The sequence below is a fragment of the Haliotis rubra genome, unplaced genomic scaffold (assembly GCF_003918875.1).
Source record: "Haliotis rubra isolate DU_JTF1 unplaced genomic scaffold, ASM391887v1 Scf722, whole genome shotgun sequence".
Classification (NCBI taxonomy): domain Eukaryota; kingdom Metazoa; phylum Mollusca; class Gastropoda; order Lepetellida; family Haliotidae; genus Haliotis; species Haliotis rubra.
Window position 1 is genome coordinate 227,640 of NW_025767438.1, and position 18,254 is coordinate 245,893.

At 39.8% G+C, this 18,254-nt stretch overlaps 1 protein-coding gene across 1 annotated transcript in view; it reads right to left on the bottom strand.

Annotated features, from left to right (window-relative positions):
* LOC124259464 (glutathione hydrolase 1 proenzyme-like) overlaps positions 1-18,254 on the bottom strand; it is a 46,839-nt gene continuing 28,585 nt past the window's right edge. Inside the window, exons 13-15 of the mRNA XM_046693599.1 lie at positions 1,384-1,513; positions 699-859; positions 1-242 (exon numbers count right to left, since the gene is read on the bottom strand). Coding sequence (XP_046549555.1) covers positions 1-242; positions 699-859; positions 1,384-1,513 — 533 coding nt within the window. The remainder of the gene's footprint in view (positions 243-698; positions 860-1,383; positions 1,514-18,254) is intronic.

Here is an 18,254-nt window from a genome sequence, read left to right on the forward strand (position 1 = left end):
TTAACAATACAGCAGCTTCCACGACTTCCACCCATTCTGTGACGTCACTGTAAACGTCGAGGACGTCCTGTTGAAGAGTTCACAGATACCCTGACCTTTATTGTGGCTGAACATCCCGCAGTCAATGTGTTGAAAGCATGCGACGCTGCACTGAATGAGGTGGACCTTCTTTTGGATGATTAAACCATCCTTCCACTTGACAAGGCCCACTTCTGGCTTAAACCTTCCCCTCTCCTGCGCACCTTCAATTAAGATAGAAAAAGATTATTGATAATCATAGTGATAAAAAAGGACCAATTTCACACATTTCGACTTCATGTTGGCCTATATTGTACATATCGAGCATATGCACTCACTTTAGCTTCCTATTGATGTAATATAATAATAATTAGGGACTGTTGATAATTTATGGCTAGGAAGGGTGATGATGATTTTAAAGGGGGTCAACCAAGTCAGCAAGCCTGACCACCCGATCCCGTTAGTCGCCTCTTACAACAAGCATAGTCGCCTTTAGTGGCAAGCATGGGTTGTTTAAGATCAATTCTACCCCGGATCTTCAAGGGTCTTCTTTTTTGTGAAACACCTCTACCAAGAGCTCAACTGATGTTCCGAAATGACGAAAACTGTACACATTTTATACAATATATAGTGATACACATTTCACAGGTATGTGAAGCATTTTGCCGTTTCATCGTTACCGAGCCGGATTCTGTAAGGCTTGTTGTTATAACTTGTTTGTCCCACGTTTAGAATTGAGACATTGCCTGTCATATCTTCTTCGTCAAAGATGATATCCCAGCCAAGTATGTTTCCTTTTCCAACCGCGATACGACCATAGCCCCATCGTACCCAAAACCACCTGTCACAAAGAGGGAACATAGATTAAGTTTAACCCTTTCAGTTTTCAGTTTGTGCGTATTCTTGGTTATTCTTGACATCAATGTATGCAAAATATACCTGTGTTAGGATGTCTATCCATATTATTATTTTGCGAACAAAACATATATACTGATTGTTAAAAGTTGAACAACACCTGTATTTTGAGTGAAATATGTAGCTAATGGTGAATTGCAGAACCGCGATCCTGTGATAATATACTAGCACTACCCATGCCGTGCTACGAGGCGTGCACGAAATTCAGACTCTTACACGTGCATATGCAACGTGTGGCCCCAACGTCGGTCACATTCAAATCCACTTTGATGTTAGCATTGTATGAGTCGTAGTTTGGGATACAAAAATGGGTCGAACTCGTGTGACCATGACTGTACGATTGCACTGTGTTGGTATGCGTAACGCTGGCATGTCCCTGCGTCAAACTGCCGTTGGTGTTAACCTTCCTTACAGCGGTATCAGCAGGCTGATTTCTAAGCACAGGCCTACTTGTGAGGTTGAAGGACCAAGAACTGTTTGTCCAAGGTGTACGTCACGTAGAGACCATTACCTGTTGGCAATGGCTCGTCAATCAGATACGCAAACAGTGGCAGCGGGTATTTGGGACAGACGGCTGATCCTACGTGGGTGGAAGGTCAGACTACCTCACAAGCGTCCACGTTTACTCACCCAGTATATCCAAGACTGGGCCCATCAACGTCGACGTTGGAATTGAAGAACATGACGTATCGTCATATGGACGGATGTTTTTGGCTGACGGTCGTTTGCGTGTCAGAATGAACCTCAGGTGTGTTCTTCCTACTGTACCAGGTGGTGGTTTGTTTGTCTGTTGTTTAACGCTGCACTCGGCAATATTCCAGCTATGTAAATATTCGAGATTGGACCAGACATTCCAGTGATCAACAGCATGATCATCGATCTTCACAATTGGGATACGATGACATGTGGCAACCAAGTCAGCGAGCTTGACCACCCGATCCCGTGAGACGCCTCCTACGACAAGGAGGTCACTGAAGATCAATTCTAACACGGATCTTTACAGGTTCAGGCAGGGTTCACATCTGACATCAATGTTGTTCCAGGATCCATAAACGTACCTCCATGACGTCATCGACAACACGCCCTTCATCCCTGCCCATCCAGAAACACACTTCATTTAGCAGGATGGTAAAGGGGGGCAATATGGCACTGAGTATCTTGAATGGCCAAGCAAGAATCAGGACCACGCCGTGCACATATTGTGCAGGGGGCAATATGGCACTGAATCTCTTGAATGGCCAAGCAAGAGTCAGGACCACGCCGTGCACATATTGTGCAGGTGACAATATGGCACTGAATCTCTTGAATGGCCAAGCAAGTGTCAGGACCTAAACCCTACTGACGTTTACAGACGTGACAATCCTGCTTAAGAGACGCTGCAGTGTGTGACAGGAAAATTGGTGAAATTGGGTTTAACGTCGTGCTTGAGAATATTTCGCTCATATGACGATGTGTGTGACAGGAACAATTTGCTAATACGTTTTCTGAAAAGGTTGGTTATGTCAATGTCAAAAAGCTGTGAGGTTGTAATGAAGATTACACTCAATATTAACTAGGGGCGGTGGGGTAGCCTAGTTGTTAAAGCGTCCGCTCGTCATGCCGAAGACCCGGGTTCGAATCCCCACATTGGTACCACGGGTGAAGCCCATTTCTGGTGTCCCCCGCCGTGATATTGTTGGGATATTACTAAACGCGGCGTAAAACCATACTCACTCACTCACTCAATATTAACTGTTTCGGGTTTTGTTTTAGGAAAGCCGACGAATCAAACTTTGATTCTGTTTCATTTTTCACTTGGTATTTTTCAACTTTTGATCACAATCATTCAAAACATTTTTTTATTTCTTATACATTTCGTTCTGCTCTGTACTGTAACGTTATCGTTACCGTTACCGTTATCGTTACCGTTATCGTTAGTAAATATGTTGCCTCTTGAGACAACTTAATGTTTTCATGATGCGTCTTTGCTAACAACCCATGCAAATTGCCTCCAGCGTCTACCGACTGCTTCTATCACACTCTACGGTGTCATGTGAGGTCCGAATCTAAATGTTGATTAACTTTTTACCATCAGTATGTTTACTAGACGTCACAACTACATTCAATATGTAATCAAAGTGAGCGATGTTTTGTATACCTACCTGTATTGGCTACAGTGCAGGATGTTCGGAGTATACTTTTTATTTAACTTCCTCTCTGGATTCTTAAACATGAACATTGAGTGAGTATTTCCCCATCCTCCGATATTACATTCAGCCAGGGCTTTTCCATTTTTGTCTTGAAGTGTCATTCCGTGATCCATACAACCTTTCACCTGATACACCAAGCTGTTGCAATACTGGAGGCCAACACCAAACCTTGATAAGTTTATCGTCAAGTGGTTAGTACCTGGAGTAAATTGTTCGAGTGGAAAACCTGGAAAACAAAGAAAAGCGATTATGTTAATGTTAATGCGTTGATTCAACCTAAAACTGGGCCCTCTTCTTCACTTAGATAAGAAAAAGGTATTATTTGGATACCCTTAGAAAAGAAATGCTCAATCGCATCATAATTGTCACAAAATACAATATTTTCAAATCAAGACTAGCAAATAGACATCCAAATATTTCACATAATAAGAGGTCGAAATTTCATATCATTTAAATAATTACAACTCGAAGATAAATTGTAGTGTACCATCATTTCTACAATTTTGGTCTTCAAGCCATACGCGTTTTAGTTCAAGTGCTGGTGAGTGCTGGTAAACAGCTCTTCCCCCGTGTTGATCCGGGGCAGAATAGGTCCACAGCACCCCACTGCTGGTCGTAAAAGGCGACAAAATTGGGCAACCTGTTTACCGTGGGTTGCGCCCCTGTGTCGGTGGAGGAAGGGATTTTGGAGGTCGAGGGCAATAGGAGCGTAGTGTAGTGCAATAGTGTGTTCCTTTTGTGCATCACACCACTTCGACCCTGACTTCACCAAGACGGATGATAGAATGGGCCCGTTTCTATCAATCGGCTTGTCATGCCAAGCCCTGTGCATTTTATTGTTGCACAAATTGTTAAACTACTGAAATATTTTTGTCAGTGGTCTTGACCGAGTAACATTTCTCTTGAATTTCGAAATATATACTTTCTATTTTGTAATTTGCCTAGAATCAAATGACCAGAAGGCGGTGGCTCATGGGCCAATCTGGTCGAAAAAAATTGATCTTTTAGCTTTTCAAATGAGTATATCATCCGAATGGCAACTGAATCATTTGTTGGCATCCCTGTGTCGGTTTCATCACACAGAACACTAAACACCAGTGAAGGAATTGTGCGACCCCATGAGCAGTTCTTTTTTGACATGACGGAACTCATATTGTGTCAGAGATGAAGGATCAAGGCGTCACTTATGTTTAACGTTTCGTTTAGAAACAACGAAACCCTTCAAACAAATACGTATTTGTTTTAATTTTCATTCCCGACAAAAGCTGGCTACTGTAACATCAGCGTGGATACCTATATTCCAAACCCCTTAAGATGCTATAAATGACAAAAGTACTGACATCGTCTGTTACGTGTGCTCACTGTGGTGAGATGACACACACGACGGATGATTGTAACAAGAATTTCAAGAAATGCACCAACTGTGAAGGAAGTGACTCGTCTTTCTCAAACAGCAAATGGAAATTAACAAAAAAGAATTCATCCAAAACAGTAGTTTTGTAAATGAAAAAAAACTAGTCCAAAAATCTGAACATACAGCAAACATATGCATGACATTATCCACAGCGCCGTGACACTCAAATAAATATCCAAGCAGTTGCAGTTCCACTTACTTTGAACGTTTCACTTACCCTGGGGGGAAATTCTGGAGGATTTTACTTCAAATAATAACTTCTGTATATATATTGATAGTACAAATGCATGTTTACATCCTGGCACAGGAACACATTCAGCTCTTGATTTGTCAATTACTGACTCCTGCTTAGGAAATGAATTTGAGTGACCAGTCCATAATGGTCTCTGTGCAAGTGACCATTTTCCTGCAATACTAAAACCTGAAACCCATCTGATTTCCTCCATCATCAAGATGAAATTTTTAAAAGACTGACTGGCCAAAATTAAACTTGAACTTTTTACTGATATCCCTGATGCTATCAAATGTTCAGGGTTTTTTTTCTGATGAACTGAGTACCATAGCTGGCGAGTGTATTGCAAAGTACTCTGCAAATCCACATATTCGAAACAAAGGTTCAACGATGAGTGAAAACAAGCCAGGAAGGCAGGGACAAAGGCAGAATTGTATTTCCATCGTCATCCTATGGTCCATAATTTAAACAAGTTAAAAATCTTAAATGCTAAAGCATTGCGTACATTTAAACAGCATAAACGCCAATCTTGGTAAAATCATATATCCAAAATAAATTATCGAATGCCCATGTCCAAGGGTACTAAATCTAGCGTCCACATAATCAACTCCTGAAGCACTTATCTAAAGCCTGTATAGACAAATATTCTTAAATATTTTTTATGACATTTGGACGACGGGGAAATTTCCTTCGTTGTGACGGTATAATAGTCCCAATACCTAAACCTGGACGTGATCAGACGGATCCGTCAAATTATCCACCTATTTCACTGACACTTACTAACTGACCTTGCAAAGCCATGGAAATTGATCACTTAGTGCGTTTAGAAATATGTCAAAAACGCTGTAATAAATAATCGACATGCTTCTGTTTCGATCTTGAAACTACATGGAAATACGACCTTTTAAGAGATTTACATGACTTCAGCCTCAATTAATATCCAGGTTTTTATATCACAGGCAATTTCAAGTCCGCGAGGGTTCTACCCTGTCTGATCATTACAGTCAAGATCAGGGTGCCCGACAAGGCAGTATTTTGTCTGTCACATTGTTCATAACTTCTTTTCTCTTATTTTTGCCAGCTAAACCTCTGCAATTTGATAAAATCGTTTGAATTTTCTTAGTCTTGGTGGGGCGGTGGGGTAGCCTAATGGTTAAAGCGTTGGCTCGTCACGCCGAAGACCCGGGTTCGAATCCCCACATGGGTACAATGTGTGAAGCCCATTTCTGGTGTCCCCCGACGTGATGTTGCTGGAATATTGCTAAAAGCGGCCTAAAACCAAATTAAGTCAGTCAGCTTAGTCTTGGTCATTTCAAATGGCGATTTTGTTACGGAAACAAGATAGATAAGATAGAAATATATACTGATAAATGGCATGGTAGTTTTGGAATTGAATGCAATAGGTTTTAGGAGTGTGGCATATAAAACATGAGAAGTCAATATGGTAAATGTAGTGTCTAACAAGCGTAACATATGGGAACATTTTTGTATTACAAAATAAGAACAGAAGAAACACACACACACAAATGTAGAAACAAAGAAATAGATGAAGTTATCCCCTCTCCTTCCCAAACGACTCATTGATAAAATTAATCAGAGGCCAAGAGTAAAAAAACATATCTAATATATGAAAAGAAAAAACAATGCATGTATATGGGACGAACTTTCATAGCATGTACGAAAAGATCGTAGGTCCATTTGTTATGAGTACGCCTTGTGTACTATTCATACCGATTGCTAGGGCTGAGGTGATCCATGATGAGTTATAACCACATAGCAATTAGAATACATGTAAAGGAACTCTTGTTTATAACACTGAGCTAATGGTTACTCACGCGTCAACGCACACAACACTCGTCTACAGTCCTCAAGCCAAGCATCCGGCTTTATGAATGAGTCGCGCAGTGAGAAAGAACTATAAATAGCCCAACACGTGTTATTGTTATTGTATACATCCACGCATATGTTATTAAAGAGATCAGAGGCATACTCTGAATATTATCGGAGGTAGAGTTATCCGTTGTGCAATCACAGCTCAGATACTGATCGTCCGATAGCTGTTGAAGCATAATCTATTCAATTTACTCTCTTCCTTGGCAATTGGTGAGGCCACGGATACATCCCACATTAACAAAACTTCAGAAATTTAAAACTAACCAACGTATATGCCCTCAACACTATGCTGAACAAAAAGACAAAGTCATCAATATCCCCCGCGATGGCAAAATACTCTTCATGATTATGTCTACGAGTTATGATTATGTCAAATATTGAGGTGTGTATATAGAAAAGTGGAAGGAGAGTATTGAAAGGTTTTTAAAGTTCTGCTCCAGAAAGCAGCACTATCACCAATTTCAGGCTAAGTCAAACTTGTTGCCATGGAATGCCAAAAATATTTTATTCAGAACTCCAAAACTACCAAAAGGCACCAGTACACCACCAGATCTATCTATGTGCCAAGTTTGGTGCAGAAACATTGAACGGTTTTAGAGTTCTGCTCCGGAAAAGAGCACAACCACCAATTTCAGTCTAAGTCGAACTTGTTGCCATGAAAACGCCAAAAATATTTAATTCAGAATTCCAAAACTACCAAAAGGCACCAGTACATTACCAGATCCATGTATGTGCCAAGTTTGGTGAAGAAACATTGAACAAAGAGCACTACCATCAATTTCAGTCTAAGTCGAACTTGTTGCCATGAAAACGCCAAAAATATTTAATTCAGAATTCCAAAACTACCAAAAGGCACCAGTACATTACCAGATCCATGTATGTGCCAAGTTTGGTGAAGAAACATTGAACGGTTTTAGAGTTCTGCTCCGGAAAAGAGCACAACTACCAATTTCAGTCTAAGTCAAACTTGTTGCCATGAAAACGCCAAAAATATTTTATTCAGAATTCCAAAACTACCAAAAGGCACAAGTACACCACCAGATCTATCTATGTGCCAAGTTTGGTGCAGAAATAGTTAACAGTTTTAGAGTTCTGCTCCGGAAAAGAGCACTACCACAATAATCAGGTTAAGTCAAATTTGTTGCCATGGAAATGCCAAAAATATTTTATTCAGAATTCCAGAAATTCCAAAAGGCACCAGTACACCACCAGATCTATCTATGTGCCAAGATTGGTGAACAAATAGTGAACAGTTTTAGAGTTCTGCTCCGGAAAAGAGCACTACCACAATTTCAGGCTAAGTCAAACTTGTTGCCATGGAAACGCCAAAAATATTTTATTCAGAATTCCAAAACTACCAAAAGGCACCAGTACACCACCAGATCTATCTATGTGCCAAGTTTGGTGAAGAAATATTGAACGGTTTTAGAGTTCTGCTCCGGAAAAGACAAATGTGCACGGACGGACGGATGGACGGACGGACGGACGCACGCACGCACGGACGGAGTCCATTTTAATACCCCCCGCAAAACGCGTTGCAGGGGATAATTAAAAACACTTATAAAACGTATTAATCTATCTATCTCCCTTCGGGTTCAGGGAACATAAACAAACATCGAGGGTTCATCAACCCATGCCCCCCTCGTGCTCAGTGATCAACTTATAATGTCGCTTTGGCCATACAAGATATACTGACAAATACCTATTAAAAGGTGAGGATCCTTCGTTTTGTATCCCCTGTGATGAGAGAATAACGGTCAAGCATGTCCTGCTTGACTGTGCTGATTTTTTCTATCACAAGGGATAAGTATTTCAATGTAAAAACTGTTAAGGATTTTTTATTGCTGTTAATTTTCATCTAACTATTGTGTTTTTAAAGAAATTTATTTAATTTATAAATTCTGATTGATATGTTTTGTAGACAGATGTATTTTCATGATTGGTAGTTTAGATTAGTAACTTAGATTGTAAGTGGATTCACCTTCATGGGGGGTTGAAGTAGTGTGAAATAAGAGGGTACGTATGTCCCATTGCATTCAAAGTATGTTTAATTCTCCGAATTTTAATAGTAGCATATCTGTTCCTTTAGTGTATGGCTACATTGCTGAACAATCGCCAACACCTGAAGGTAGGATGTAAATCCAGCTTGGTAGCAAAAGTACTGTAAGTCCCCATGGACCCTTGTGTGGTGATCTACCTTCAGTTGTTGGCGATCCTTAACCCGCATTTATGGATCCCGTTAGTAGCCTCTTACGACTAGCATCGTAACATGAGAGAGAAACGTCCCTCGACTGGGTCGGACGTGCAGAGATTTGGTCAACCGAAAAGGAACTTACAATTGCACCTTTTCAACATGAACTCAAGCCCTGAAGCAAAAGGTACTGCAATGTAGTGTACAGGACCCTGCTAATTAACGTTGACCGTGGAAATGTCCACAGAGGGAGTGTCCATAGTGGCATGGGGTATGACAACTGACACTTTCACCCAACCACGCGGAATCCGACAAGTCGGCCATGTTGTAACCTGCTATACACCATGGACGAAATGGTCACGCTTTAACCATGTGGGCTATCGGCTTCTATCGAAAACTTTGCTTCTCCATATTTATCAGCTATGATGTGCTCAGAATATTCTACAACTTTTGGGGGAAATTGAACTTAACCCGGGCCCGTCTGAATAGGACGCCACATTATGATAGTCATAGAAGGGAGATGTCTTGATCGATATTTTACAGGAGCTTCGCTCCTTGCGTGCAGAATTGTCTCGGGAGGTTCGTGATAAACCGACACACGCAAGTTGAACACGAGTGTAACAAGTATGCAACGTGACATTGACACGATTACAGGTGACCATGAAGAGTTTCGTTTGGATATGGATGACTGACTGAGTTTGGTTTTACGCCGCTTTTAGCAATATTCCAGCAATATCACGGCGGGGGACACCAGAAATGGGCTTCACACATTGTACCCATGTGGGGATTCGAACCCGGATCTTCGGCGTGACGGGCCAACGCTTTAACCACTAGGCTACCCCACCGCCCCATACACCCAGACACTAAACAGTCGTGGTTTGAAGGTGTTTCAATTAATATACATCAAGACGCTAAGCAGCCGTGGTTTGATAAGGAATGTAATTCCCTACGTTCTGAAAGACAAAGACTCCTGAAGGTGTTTCGATTTAATGAATGAAAGTAGTCATTAGATATGTACATTGCAGCTAGAAACAAATTGTGTCAACTCGTTGAAAGACAAAAAGAAAGTATTACCTGGATAAAATAATGTATTGCATTTCTAACAACTTAAAAAATAGTAAATTGTTCTGGTTGAACGTTAAAACATTAACAGGCCAAAAGTGTAAATGCAGGCCTAATATAGAAATGGATGAGTGGTTCCAGTATTTTAAGTATATGTTTTCTGGTGTAAATGATAAAGATGACTATGTTGATTTTGATGAAACAACACAATATAGTTTGGATTCCCCTATCTCCCAAGAAGAGGTTGTAGAAGCAATAATTAATACTTTAAAAACAAATAATGCAGCAGGTAATAATAAGATCAAAGCAGAAATGTTTAAATGTGCAGGTGATGTGTTAGTTCCTTTCCTTACAGTTTTGTTTGATGCTATGTTTGATGCATGTTATTTTCCTACCTCATGGCCAGTAGGACATATTGTACCAATTCATAAGAAGGGGGAACTCCACAGGTAACTGTAGAGGTATTACCATAAGCGTCTTCAGTAAGTTGTGTATTTCAATGCTGAAGGTAAGACTCCAATTTTAGACAGATGCATATGAAAGAGTCACAGGCCGGTTTTCGCCGTGGTTACTCAACAACAGACAATATTTTCATTTTACAATCGATTATACAGCTTTATTTGTCGAAGAAGAGAAGGGGAGATTTACACATTATTTGTAGATTTCTTAAAGGCTATCGATTCTATCAATAGCTCCAAGCTGTGGATGGTTTTGAATCATAATGGTACCTCACCCAAAATGTTCATTAGTACAATCTATTTTTGATAAGGTATGTGCCTGTGTTAAAGTTAATAATAATCTTTCAGATACATTTAAATGCGGTTTGGGTTTAAAACAGGGATGTATATTAAGCTCTTGTGAACGGTGAGGTATCCAGCTCGACCCAGATATAATTCCGGGTTGTTTTCTTTTATTTGCGGAAGATGTCGCATTTATCTCACACCCAATATTTGGACTTCAGAAACGCATTAATTATCTTGAAAATTATTGTGAAAATTACAATATATCTGTTAATATGCACAAAAACAGAGTTATTGTGAATTACTCTCTAAACAAGAAAAGTGGTACCATAAAGGTTGTAATCCGCAATGTCTTACACACTGTGAAACATATATCTATATACTTAGGTGTAATAGACCAATCAATTTTTACCAGGGGCGGTTGTCCCCCATCTGTACTGAAATAAAGAACTTGACAACTTTGATGGGGGTGTCATTTAGATATAGCTCAAGGTCTTAAATGCAGTTTGTATTTACGGCAGAATTTTTTTTAATTAGTTGTCGATTTACAAAATTTAAAGCCATTTCAGGACACCATTTACTTATTTTGTTTAAACACAATTGCAGTTGCCGTTCAATAGTGTGTATATTTATACCGCGACAAGAAATATTAAAATTATCCACAAATAATTATCCATCGATTGAATCATTTAAAACCTCTGATAAAGTGTTGATATTAATACTAAACATTGTGACAGACAAAATACTGCCTTGTCAGACACCCTGATGCTGATTGTAATGATCAGACAGGGTTGAACCCGCTCGGACTTGAAATTGCCTGTCTATTAAAAACTATGATATAAAAAGAGGTAAACGGCCAGTCAAACCAAAATCATGTACTGAAAAAATGAAGAAACTGTCAAGCATGGGTTACTGAAGATCAGTTCTAACCGGGATCTTTACGGGCCTCTTCTCCCATGAAAAACGTGAAGCTCCATGCACCTTTTTCCAAATCTAACTGTTCTTTTCAAGCCCGCTAACGGTATGTAAACATAACTACAGCCACGAATATCGAGTCTTTATTGATTATGGAACGTATTGAGCTTTTAATCTTTCATTTGTGGCTAATGTGGGTGTATCAGAGGAATGTAATGAGGTGAGGTGAGGTGAAATTGGGTTTAACGTCGTGCTTGAGAATATTTCGCTCATATGACGACGTGCATGCGTGTGTATGTGTATGTGCGGCTGCTTGTACTAGCCCAGATTTAAGCTGGTTTTATAGTGCTAGCCCACTGAGATACCATGCCGCAGTGAAGCATGAATACCCCACTCAGACACATTATACCGACTCCGAGCCGACCAGTTCTTGTTGTACCCATTAATGCCGAGCGCCAGGCAGGTACCAACAAGTACCATATTTTAACGTCTTTTGGTATGACGCGGTCGGGGATCGTACCGCGACCTTCCGCTCTCCGGGCGGACGCCCTAACCACTCACCACGGAGACGGTCCTTGTAATGAGGTTGTCTTCTAAACCACATTGCATCATTATTTATATACCTAGAATTGGTACCCATGCTTGTGATTAAAGGCGACTAGTATTAAGAGTATTCTGTGGTCAGGCGGGCTCACTTGGTTGACACATGTCATCGTATCCCACCTGCGTAGACTTGGTATTTTCACCTAGTTACAATCACCTTAAAAGACAGTACTGACATTGGCTTTGAATAATAAAAATGCTAATGTGATAAGTGTATATTGTAACATAAATAATAAGATATTTTTGTGCACTTACCATGTCCTATATGAAGCCAACTAACACAAAATATTCCAGAGGTGATGAACACACAACTGGGGAGCTTAAGACAAGACATCCCACGCCGTTGGCAGCAAAACCTCTACAGCGACCATGTGGGTGAACACGCATAACACTGGTGATCAATACTTTTGTTCGCACCCGTGAGGATCCGGGTTAGAGTTGATCTTCAGTACCTCATGCTAGTTGTAAAAGGCGATTGATGGGATAGGGGGTCAGGCTCGCTGACTTGGTTGACACATGTCCTCGAATCCCAATTGCGCAGATCGATACTCATGCTGTTGATCACTGGATTGTCTGGTCCAGACTCGTTTATTTACAGACCGCCGCCATATAACTGGAATATTGCTGGATGTGGCGTAAAACTAAACTCACTCACTCACTTTTGTTCGCAAGATAATACTAGTATGTTTCTTCCTTGTTGTGCTAGCATATTTGTATAGCATATACAGATTAAACTTTGTATTGTCATAATATATTGTTATTATATTTTGGCTAGTATAATTTGTGAATGAAATATACTCGTGAAGTATTATCAATGATATAATTTTATTATGGAACAGAAGGATTTTTCGTTGGTACAAGTTCCAAGAATCATGTTCGTTTCGGCCCCCCTTTGGTTTTAGAGTTAGCCAGGCGAGGCAAAGTAAGTGTCTAGGGCTGCTCAAGCGGAGCTCCAATATAGCTTGTCACAGGCGCCTTTAATGTAGATAATTAGGCTAGGGGATAATTCTTCATATCAAGTTGTTTATTTTGTCAAAGGCTACAAAATCTTTTGCAAGCAGTATATTGTTCTTTCTAACAATATTCTGCTCAATATTTAAAACAGCATCAGTCAAGCATCATTATTGGTTTCATCTATAGAATATTTTGATGGACCTTTAACATTGTGAATAATCAAAACTGTTCATTGTTTATAAAGACATCGTATAAACAGTTTTTCCTTTGACAGAACTGGTTTCTATTGAATAATAAGATAACTCTAAGATATGTGTATGTAAGTTTGCTATTTTTTCCATCACTAAGTCGAAGATTCACATATTTGGAGAAGTTGATATCTTGTAAAAACTATTTTCATTTTATCAATATTGACCGATGATTTTCAGTTTCAAAAATGATTTCACAGTATTCATAGGATTATTCAGAACAGATAGAGTATCTGACAAAAGTTCAAAGTTATATTTCATCAGAAATTAATTTCAAGGATTGTTTGAGATCTTGGTATAGCTGCATTCCTCTATCACCTTCAATGTTAAAATATTTCACTCATTAATATAAATGGAAAACGACAATGGAATGTAGATAAAACCCGGCCTTAGACCAGTTATACATTGATTATCTTCTGGAAAATAAATGATTGATTTTAACTCTGCATTTGTCACTGTCGAACATTCCCGGAATTCAGTGAGAAAAAGCAAGTTTCTCCATTGAAACAATGATGCGTTTACTGTGCACTGACTGGAAAGATGTATTTAAATCATTGAGGTTACATATAAACTTCAATCAAGTTGTGATAGTTTGGGAGAGATCGTAGGATTAAACACGAATATATTGTTTGTTGTGGAGTAATCTAATCTAGAAACCAGCCAGCCCCTCAGACCCTATCTTCATCTTCTCCATCCCACGTGGATGGTCTACGAGGGACAGTCAAAAAGTAGTCGGCCTGACCTAGCAAATGATACAAATGCAGCTGTTTTTATGTTTTATTTTTCTAAATATTATCTGTCAGCCTCAAGCAAATTGGTTTTGCTACGTTCCAGCCTTACGATCCGCATTTTGTTTGACATTTTTTCTTGGTACCCCCCAAAAGCGCAAAATCTGCAATAAATGCACCACAAACTTCAGGTAACAAAATATGCAAGAAACATTTTGTGTGTTTGAGATAGGTAGACGTCCGCTAGAATCAAACTTAGATATTAAAGTGCATAAAAAAGCAATTTGAAAGTACAATCGCTTGTTAAAGTGATTCCCCCTTCATGTTTACTGAAACAGCTTGTTTTGGAGACACTACCCGCCCCCTTTCAGACGACGGACATAAGGACACAAGGACATAACTTATTCTAATGTTTTCACTTTTTCACACATGATGCTATATAAAGGTAAGTAAATACTGAATGGTCACACAAGTGTCAACTCTCAGTATATTGTAAACAGGGCCAGCTTGAATATCTGGACACAATGTTTTTGAAAGACTAAAATGGGGGCGTCCTTAAAAGAATCAGCCCCCGACTAAATATACTGTAAGCCATTAAAAACGCAATTGGTATTTGTTGTCCTGAAACTTACAAAAGTTCTATTGAAGATTTTTTCCTGCGATACAGAGGATGTAGGGATAAAAGGCTGTTATTCTTGCCCATTTCGAGTTCGAGTCCCGGAGCATTCCTCTCACATGAACTTTGATACTTTAAACTGAACCTTTGACATTTCTCGTAAACACAACCACATTCATGAAACACGTTGTGCACATGCATTACCTGCACCCAGGCCCTGTGAAAGCACAAGGAATTGTGGAACTCAATTACTTTGAGAAAATGCCACACTTGACACAAGACGAAAGGAATCAGGTTATCGGTATGGTCAGCCAAGGTCCTTCAGATGTGATGATTGCCAGGCACTTTAATGTGCATCCATCCACTGTAAGTCGACTCAGACAACGTTTTCGGGCTACCGGAAGTGTTGCTGATCGTCCGCGACCTGGTGCACCACCTGTGATAACAGCTCGACATAACCGCAATATCCGAGTTTAACACTTGCGAAATCGGTTCCAAACAGCTGATGATTAGGCAAGGAGGACAATTGGGACAAGTCAACGTCATTTCAGCGCCCAAAAGGTGCAAGGACGCCTTGCTGCCTTCAACATCCGGTGTCGTCACCCGTACCGTGGTCCAACCTTATTGCATCGCCACAGACTTGCCAGACAGCGATGGGCAGCAAATGGGGCCAATCTTGGCAACAGGACATGGCCAGATGTAATTTTTTCAGATGAATCCAGGTTTAACTTATCCTTTGCAGATGGACGTCAACAGAATTTATCGACGTAAAGGAGAAAGACTTGCGCCAAACTGTGTCCTTGAACATGATCGTTTTGGAGGGGGTGGTGTCATGATCAGACCACAGACCATCAGAGGCTGCAGACCATCCAACAGCTGTTCCTGAGAAATGTGTGTCTTTCAATGCTCAAAAGACTGCGAGCATGTCTTGCAGCGCACAGTGGACACACACGATCTTGACTGCAAGTGACCCCTCCTTTGTTTGATGTCGTTGTTGCGTCACTGATGTTGTTGTTGACCGGACATTTTCAGATGAAATTATTCACAGATGTGCACTTAAAACATATCTGCCAGTTAGGTTTATATATGTTGAAATTAGTTTGAGAAAAGAAAGTATGAATGTCAAATTGCGTTTTTAATGGCTTACAGAATATGAATCAAGCAATCCAAAGCTTTGACTCTTCATTATGACGGGAAGTCATCCAATACTATACTAACATATTTTATATGACATTATCTGAGGGCATACCATTATCCAAGAGGTACTAAATGACGGATCGTTTTTCATTTTCTGCATTTTTTGTAGAAATATTATACCCCAATGTGTTGTGATGACTAATATCTCGTTAATCACATTTCCCACACGTGTGAACATTTTTATACGGCTTTGCTAATGATTCCTGCAAACTAAAATGGAAGCTTTTCAAACATTGGACATTGAGAATATAGTTAGGCCGACTACTTTTTGACCGACCCTCGTATTTATCTGAAGTATAGCCATGACATTCATCAGTGTGGAGTTTCTATATTTATCACGATTATTGTTATCTCCAATTTTATATATTGGGAGAATTAGATGAAGTGTCCTTTGTTGATGTTAAAGGACATAAAGGACATAGACTTTTAGCAAACACTTGTTTGCAACATGCTTTGAAAATAGATAAATGCTTCATAATTTGGGAACGCAACGCCGAACAGGGGACTATGTATTCAGCATCATCTTGTTAACGCGATATCTCATGAACTGTTGTACCCAATGTCATCAAATTGGGTGACAGCCTACATTTGGGGATTACGCAGAAAACCAGTCGATTTGGGTGGCTTGACCTTATTTTCAAGATCACCACGACATTTTGACTACTTTTCAAAACTTATATCTCATAAAATTTTGCACCCAATTTTAGCCTCCGAGCTGAATAAAATATTGAAATTTCTTACAAATTTGATGTCAGGAATTAACATAACGGGTATCGGGGTAGGGTAATATGGGGTGGGGTACCCGGATAGAAAATTTTGACCCGTCCCAGCCCTAGTACACGCTGATACTGACACTTGATATGTGTATCTGCATCTATACATTCAAATCTACTATATTCCTGAAATATCTTCACAGTTAGAAGAAGATTCTGAGAAGTGACCATGACTAAACTCTACATAACACAAAAGGTAATCTTCTTTGTGACCAAAAGATAAAAACTAGTAAATATGTTATGTTTCATTTTTCTTTAGCGGCGGGGGACATTGCCATATAAGTGGGAAACAGTTGTTGGTAGTTTAAATTAATAACTGCGGTTATTAGTGGCTGTATCCTTTAAAGTATTGTTAAATAATTGTCGTGCAACATCACTATACATACACATAAAGTATTATTCTATTCTATTCTATTCTATTCTATTCTATTCTATTCTGACCGCCTCCGTGGTGTAGTGGTTAGAGCGTCCGCCCGGAGAGCGGAAGGTCGCGGGTTCGATCCCCGACCGGGTCATACCAAAAGACGTTAAAATATGGTACTTGTTGGTCCCTGCCTGGCGCTCGGCATTAATGGGTACAACAAGGACTGGTCGGCTCGGAGTCGGTATAATGTGTCTGAGTGGGATATTCATGCTTCACTGCGGCATGGTATCTCAGTGGGCTAGCACTGTAAAACCAGCTTAAGTCTGGGCTAGTACAAGCAGCCGCACATACACATACACATGCATGCACGTCGTCATATGAGCGAAATATTCTCAAGCACGACGTTAAACCCAATTTCACCTCACCTCACCCTAGTATGGTGATCTACCTTCAGTTGTTAGCGATCAATAGCCCATTTTTACATTGTATTGTTTTTTTGCTTTGCTAGCTAGTTTTAACTCTTTTTGTGATACTCTAATTATTTGACAGTCTGTTGATGACTGGTTATTTAATTACTTGTATTTATTGTGTATGTACAACATTTCTCGTTACTACATGGCTGAAATATTGCCGAGGTGACGTTAACCTTTAACTCACTCACTCACGTTATTGTCAATTAGTCAATGAATGTTAATTTGTTAGAATGAATAAACAACTTGTTAGTGACCCTACTTTCAAAAGTAGCGTAAAATAATTGTTCCCAAATTTTCCATGAATTTAGTCCAAGAACATATGTTCCTTTACTGTATTTCTAATTTACGCAACCATCGCCAACGCCTGAAGAATTCTGAAAATGCAGGTAGCAAAGGTACTTTAAGTCCCCATGATTTTTGGTGATCGCTTTCAGTTGCTGGTGATCAACAGCCGATTTTTATACTGTATTGATCTGTTAATGTTAATGCTAAAGTGACATGCTTGTTCTCTCTCTGTGATGTACCGGTTGTATTTATTGGCCTTCGTCGACAGAATTTACAATTTAAGTTTATATTCTATCAATGTATGGCTTGGTTTAGTTGCACTCACTCACTCACTCACACACTCACTCACTCACTCACTCACTCACTCACTCACTCACTCACTCACTCACTCACCCACCCAACCACTCACTCACACCCACCCACACACACACACACACACACTCA